This window comes from Bolinopsis microptera, chromosome 6 (assembly GCF_026151205.1).
Source record: "Bolinopsis microptera isolate Bmic1 chromosome 6, MBARI_Bmic_1.0, whole genome shotgun sequence".
NCBI lineage: Eukaryota > Metazoa > Ctenophora > Tentaculata > Lobata > Bolinopsidae > Bolinopsis > Bolinopsis microptera.
In genome coordinates this window covers 668,752-675,975 of record NC_087077.1, presented here as the reverse complement: position 1 = coordinate 675,975, position 7,224 = coordinate 668,752, and the positions used below count along the sequence as shown (strand labels likewise).

The following is a 7,224-nucleotide window of genomic DNA, read 5'->3' as shown; positions in this document are numbered from 1 at the left end:
TTTAAGAAACAAACTGTTTTAATAAATTACAAAAATACATAACATATCCCACTCCTTATATTTTAATATACATTTTCATCTAGTTATTTCAAATTTCAAGAAAAACGGAACAGAAATTACACCCATCAACCATATACTCTCGAATCACTTATCACCACTGACATGCTGTAATCTATAGTTCAGAAACCCACCACATCGAAAAAGAATACGAAAAAGTACCTTTTTCATCAAACAAATCAACTCCAGAATCGATCACTTAACCTGGAGGGGGATCATTAAGTCTGCTGTTTAAAATTTGCTTCACAGCAAATAAAAAGTTAAACAGTGAACATTCGTCCGTACCGTTCATCATTAAACGAAACTAGGGGCAGCTAACAGTTAAACTACCACATATTTTCACCACTTCTGCGAATGATTGAACAAGAGTAGTAGGAATAATTTGAGAACTCTTCTCAGCACTAAAACATGCAAAAGCTTGCCACATTTCCGAGTGCATATATATCAAACTGCGGCTCCCAATGTTTCGATTCAAGTCCGTAGCTCAATGTTCAACTTCATTTAGGGCATGGCAGCAAACGACTTTATCGCCAGCGATCCATAGCTGTACAGCAAACACAAATCGTAGCTCGCTTAGAGTCGCTAAAATTATCCACAATAAGAATGTCATCAGATTCTTTGAATTACACCTTGTGCTTTTTGTTCTTCCAGAAGTATTTGGGACCTTGGCCGTTTTGTTTCCACGATTTCCTTTCTTCCCACCGCTTCTGATTCTTGTTAAAATCGTGAGCTTTCTGAAAATCGTGTTTCTCTCTAAAATTATTATTTTTCTGTTGTTTAACTTTCTTAACACGGCCTTCATCTAATTCTTCTTCGTAATCATCTCTAACCCTCTTGTGAGGATTTTCGATTGACTTCCAATTCTCAGTACCTTTTTTGAAGTTCTTAGACTCCTCCCCGGACCAACTTTTGATCCCCGACTTCATGCCAAGTCTCTCGAACACGTTTCCAGAGGAGGGTGTTTTCTTCTCGGCAGCATCTTTCAGTCTGTCGAATACACTGTTCTTCTCCCCTGACTTCTTCTTCTTAAGGATGAGAGCAGGTTGAGCGTTAGGTTTGTGAAGCTGCGCTTCTTCCTCTGACTCGTCTTTGTACGTGTTTTTCAGAATATCAAGAGAGGAGAGAGAAGCTGCACAACTGATAACTGAAGAAGGCTTTTTAGGGGTGGCAGTTTTGTCGGAGTTCTCATTCGGTTTCTCTGTCGCATTTGAGTTCACAGATTGGCCAGTCTTGTTTGAAGCTGGGGATTGTTTTTCGGCATTAGGTTGAACAGGACCAGTTTCATTTGTTGGAATGTGCTTGCTGGCTGTGCCGTTTGACCGCATTGATCCATTCGGGAGAAGGGGACCAATAAATCCAGCTCCATTGGATTTCTCAGTTTTGTTGAGATAGGGGTTTTTTACTTTGTTTGAGTTGACTGACAAGTTGAACTTGACCGGTCGACCCGAATTTAGTCCGGATTTCGTTTGCTTTGGAGATTCCGAAAAGAATGGGTTTGACTCCATCAGTCTCACCTTCAACGAGTTGTGATTGCCTGAAATTATGGATATTGAGCTATCATTCTATCAAAGGAGCTCTCCAACTTGAACAATAATAACACATATAAGATATATATATATGCGTGTCATATTATGTACATGAAATAAGAATAGCTAGTGTGACATACCATTTGTTTTAGAAGGTCCAACAGAGGTTTGTCCGTTTGAATGAGAAGAGACAGAATGGCCGTTCGTTGCGGCTGTTACACCATTGCTAATCGAGCCCTGCAAAAATATTCAATCAAAATCGAACCCAGTAAATTTCGGGCATACTGCCAGCCAAATACAATGTACACCTCAAACCGCGACACATGTGAAGCAGAGACAGATATACAACGCGCCCAACGAGGACATGTGTGCGCGCAGATGTTTAGAGCCACTGAGTGCTAAGTCAAATAGGAGCTGTATCTAAGGGACTATTTCGCGCGTAACGTTATCAGCGCATTCCTTTGTCACAATGAGACCGGCTCACCTCGTGTCTGATATAAAAAAGAAGATAAGCTTCCGAGTTAAGGACTCTCTGTAGACTGACAGTATTCACACTTGTATCGTTCATACAGTGCCACGACCCTGAAAAAATGTTACGTCATGCTCGGTGTTTCTCCGACAAACAGCCTTCTAGCTATTCTAAAAATGCAATTTGATCCATGTTTCCCGCTACAATTTTGGCGGCAACGTAGGAAACAAGCACAGAGCGAAAACATATTTACCTGAAGCAGACTTGACAAAACAGTAGTAGTGCCCACATTGCGCCGAGGAACCAGCATGCACAAGAACTGCATACAAATTATACTTTGTAGTTGCACCCTGAGATTGGTTTAGTTAGGAATTCAATTTAACTGTGAGCGGGCTTTTCAAACATATCTTGTATCTAGTGCCATCAACAACTTAACCTTGAAATAGAATTTGATGTAATAAAAACAGTAATGATAAAAATACCTTTTGTTTGGTCCAGTTTGCCAAGTCTAGATGTTCTGGAAAAGTTATCTGATTTTTAAGTTTCCCCGTGAATCCTCCAAATTGAAATCTCTTCAAGTGCAGAACCAAGACATTGGGCGTTTCGGCTATTTTAAACTGCTTGGTGGCTATAACCGTTCTTTTACATCTGAAAGATTAAGTCAGTGAAACAGCTGTTATTCAATTTTAGTTCTTCATTTTAATTTTTTCCCTTTGTTTTTAGAGATACGATGTTTGTTGAATGTTAGAGCTGCAATCCGCTAATCCGCAATATTTGTGCTAAGATTGTGAACAGGCCTGCCTTTTGAGTTTCCTGTTCACTTACTCATGTATATTATCTAACACTGATCATTCAAATTATAAAATTTAATTGAGGTGGAGGTACAATACAAACAAGCCTGTCAGGTAATTCTCAAGGGAGAAAGGCGTTCACTTTTCTGTCATTAATTAGTAATTTTTAAGATATTTTGGCAGTGTAACGTTAACTCCCTTATCAATACAACACTGCAGTAAGCACGGTAATATAATCACTATTTATACAACTTAATACCTCATATTTTACTAAAACGGTTAAATTTAGATTCAACGAGTCAGCAAAACAATAACAAATATCTTCTCAAAAATAGGTTAAAAAGTAATTTTGTCCCCTTACTTTTCACATTTGTAAGAGTTAGCTCCACTTAAGGTCTCTCTTTTGCAAAGCTTGTTGAAGGACTGCTGAATCGATTCACTGTGCTGAAATGACAGACCATATTTACAATGATAGACATTGTGTTTAATGTTTTATTCCAGGATAGACAATTATAAACATGAATAAATTATGATCGAAGGGCCAAATGTGTAGCTGGGGGGGGGGGGGGGGGGGGGGTCCAACACACACTAAATACACACCAATACTCCTCACAACCAATAATTGAACAAGTTAAATTCTCCTCCTAACAAGTAAAATAAGCTACAAACAACCAAACAACTTACCCGAACATCAAGTCCCAGCTCGAGAAAACACTCGTTAGTGTTGCTCTGATGGTTACACTGGGTGCAGGTTACTGTGGAGACGAGCTTACCACCAAACACCGCGTGTGTTGGTGTGGTGTCTTTTCTGGTGTTATCTACCCTGAAATTGTACATCTGTTATCTCATGAGATTGTACATCTGTTATCTCATGAGATTGTACATCTGTTATCTCATGAGATTGTACATCTGTTATCTCATGAGATTGTACATCTGTTATCTCATGAGATTGTACATCTGTTATCTCATGAGATTGTACATCTGTTATCTCATGAGATTGTACATCTGTTATCTCATGAGATTGTACATCTGTTATCTCATGAGATTCTACATCTGTTATCTCATGAGATTGTACATCTGTTATCTCATGAGATTGTACATCTGTTATCTCATGAGATTCTACATCTGTTATCTTATGGTAATATAAGATATTTCTATATATGATGAGTTTTATTTTGACTCTGTGAAATGAGTTGTGGGTAGTATCATGAGATTTATTATGTATAACGTACTTGGGATGGGAATTTAGGAAATGTTGTATCATTTTATCTCGGAGGTGTATTAAAAACTCGTGCGCGTCTTCTTGTCGACCAAAACAGAAGTGTTTTGCTATCACTGAAAGAAATAGATTTTTAATAAACAGAACTAATTACAGTAAAAATCCAGAATCTCTATTTTATATAATAAATTAATATGAATAAATAAATAAATAAACCTATATCCTAACTCGATTACCAGAAAATCAAAACACAAAAAAGGCATACATTACATTATTAAAATTAATGGTCACTTTCTAGTATCTAGTATTCCACGTTGTATCCAAACACAGAAAGTATAAATTTCTGACTACGATAAAAATCTGCCAGGAAAATGTCCAACATAAATATAAGGGCAAGTGTGAACTTACTTTTAAGGTGGTGTATAAAGGAGGAAGGACGACAAGCTCCTCCACTAGAATTATTCACTGTGTTGTAGAGTTGTAGTAAACTGCAGCTAACGCAGAATCCCCCCGAGCGACCTTTCAATTATATTTAAGTTTATGTAACGTTTTACATTTGTAACAGATCCGTTAATGGACGAATAAAGGATGAGGTTGAATTTTTTAAATAACGCTGATGATTTCCAGCTATGGTGGTGAACAGTAAATAGTAAAATAACAATCAAGTGCACTCTCTTGCAGATGAGGAAAATTCTAGCAAACAAATTCTATCAGGAACATTCTAGTAAATTCCAGCAGAAAGAGATTTATTCCAGGTACTCACAATGTTTCTTGTGATCAGTAAGTAGATAGTTAATAAGAGGAGGAGTGTAGAGAAGACACTGTAATGTTGAGTTGAGATAACAAGTGTTAGCAGGATTAACCAGCCCGCAACCCACACTCCGCTTCTGTCTCCACCTCAACTCTACTCTGTCTTTGTTATAGAGCTCATTCTGTAGACTCCTGGGTGTGGTTTGTTAGTTTAGTAGATAAACACAAGGGAGCGGAGATTAAATTATAAAGTGTTGTTAGAACCAGAAATTGTGAACACTTTTGGCATATACAATATACATTATACAATGAACAATGTACGAACAATGTAAGAAACACTGTACTCTAAGAAACCAAGGTCTAGTTTTACACAGCAGCTCTTTAAATCCTTATTTATCATAAAAAGAAAATTTCCTGTACACAATTAACAAATCATCCATACTTAGTCTGAGGGATAACGGAGGATTTATCTATTCCGTTGATTGGTTTGTATTTGAGTCGGAGTTGTTCCATGTAACTGTCCTTCTTCGTTGGGGCAACAAACTCGATACTGACAAAACAATTGGTTAAGTGCACACTCCACCACACAAACGTAGATCACGTGCCAGTGGCAAACAATTGAAATGTGGTAGTGTAAGCTGATCATAACGATTCGTTTTAGGAAAGGTTAAACAAACATGCAACTTATTGGTGTAGATAATTTGTTGACACAGTGAACGACCGTTCGTTCATACATGATATAATAAATGTCTGGTACCAAGGAGCCCGGCAAGGCTGCAACATCAAATCGGAAGATATATAGTACAGCATATTTCTAATCAAGCATACCTCGCTATCATTTAGCATGGTGTTTGCTCCCACAAATTACTAACTAATTTAAATTGCATGGCATTTGACTCACCGTTCAGTTAGGAGGCGTGAAGGAGTGTGGTTATCGAGGGTAGAAGAAGATCCCAAGAGATTAAACAATGCTGAGTCGATGCTCGGCATCTTAACATTTCATGTACGCTCAGACATCTTGGTAAATGATTTAATAAACAGTGCTAGAATGAAAATAAGCATGATATTACATGATTTTTCATTGAATCTTTTTTAAAATATAATTGCATTGATACAACATGGTCCCAACTAGCGGATCAAATGTACTTTCGGAAAGGTACCATTTAAAAATTAAGCCGGTTCGAGTAAAATATAGAGAAAATGTGAATTTTAACATTTGATTCTGTTAATTTTCTTCCAAGTTACTGACAACGTGTTATCTAGAGGAGTACTAAGATTTATAATAGTTTCTTTAGACTGCGACTAATTAGCCAGTTCGCTGTAAATTTAACAAGAAGGAAATTAAGTCATGTCCAAAAACGAAGAGTTTGCACAGCGAATTTGGCAAATTTTGTGTTCGTACGGATGTAAATTACTATTGATTTTTTTTTTTTTGAAATAAATTTTCGTGCACATACAGAATGAATGGTTAATAATTTAATATATATGTAGACCAAGCTCTGTGCACGGGATGCTTCCTGGAAGAATCCAGTTCTTTTAGCGGGGCACCCTACCTAAAGCCAAATTGAGATATAATAATCATATTCCTAGAGAAATAATCAGAAATCGAATACCAATCAAATAATATGATATATATGAGTAGTAACCATATTTACTATGCAAAATGCCCCAACCACATAGTGTAAATTTATATAGAATTCAAATTCCATATCATCATTAAACCTCAATACCTAGTCAATATAATAGCCCAAGCAAAATTAAATAACTTCTTATATACCTTACTGTCATACTACAAATTAATTAAACATTTGAAATCTGTTGACCAGAGAATAAATTTCTAAGCCTAATGCAAGTGAAATAATTTAGATGCAATAATGAATGCCTAATGTGAGTATCATTTGTCAATGTCCTTGTAAAAAAGTCTGTACAAGAGATATGAGTAACTAATATAGAAGAAAAAACAGGAAGTTGTCGTCTGTTCTGATGACATGAGCCTGTAATATTCGTATATTGTCTAACCTTATAGCTAGACAATGACCATTGCTTGATTAGATATATTGTTTGAATGACCAATTTGGATGATGTAAGTGTTCTTGATTTAAACCCTGTTCCGTTTACGCAAATAAGTTATTTTTTAGACATTTATGTTAAAATTTGTTTGTTTTCTAAGACGAAGGCTGTGAGATGTTCACAGTTCTGATGGCGAAGAAATTAGGAAGAATGTTTAAAACTAGTGATGATGTTTATGTCATTATTCTTATATTAATCTAATCTAAGACATTCTACGGCTAAAGCAGCACAATCTAAAGGACTTAGAAATCCCAACTAGATCAAACCAAATAGAAAATAAAACGCTGATGCATGTGATTTACACTATATAGGCGAAGATGAGAAGCTATGCTCGCACAGCAA

The 7,224-nt window shown here is 36.5% G+C and overlaps 1 protein-coding gene across 2 annotated transcripts; it reads right to left on the bottom strand.

The window, feature by feature from the left end:
• Positions 1–5,847, bottom strand: LOC134816991 (uncharacterized). Of its 2 annotated transcripts, none has more exons than XM_063826051.1 (12): positions 5,714–5,847; positions 5,255–5,362; positions 4,826–5,004; positions 4,471–4,581; positions 4,076–4,178; positions 3,528–3,666; positions 3,205–3,287; positions 2,535–2,700; positions 2,306–2,402; positions 2,068–2,165; positions 1,724–1,820; positions 1–1,591 (listed from the first exon to the last, which is right to left on the bottom strand). In XM_063826051.1, exons 1-12 carry the CDS (start codon positions 5,800–5,802, stop codon positions 681–683), a joined length of 2,181 nt encoding a protein of 726 aa, XP_063682121.1. In that variant the 5' UTR covers positions 5,803–5,847; the 3' UTR covers positions 1–680. The 2 variants fall into 2 exon arrangements, with proteins under 2 accessions (XP_063682121.1, XP_063682122.1); XM_063826052.1 differs by having other exon boundaries at positions 4,826–5,008; positions 5,259–5,362; positions 5,714–5,834.
• Positions 5,848–7,224: the final 1,377 nt, after the last annotated feature.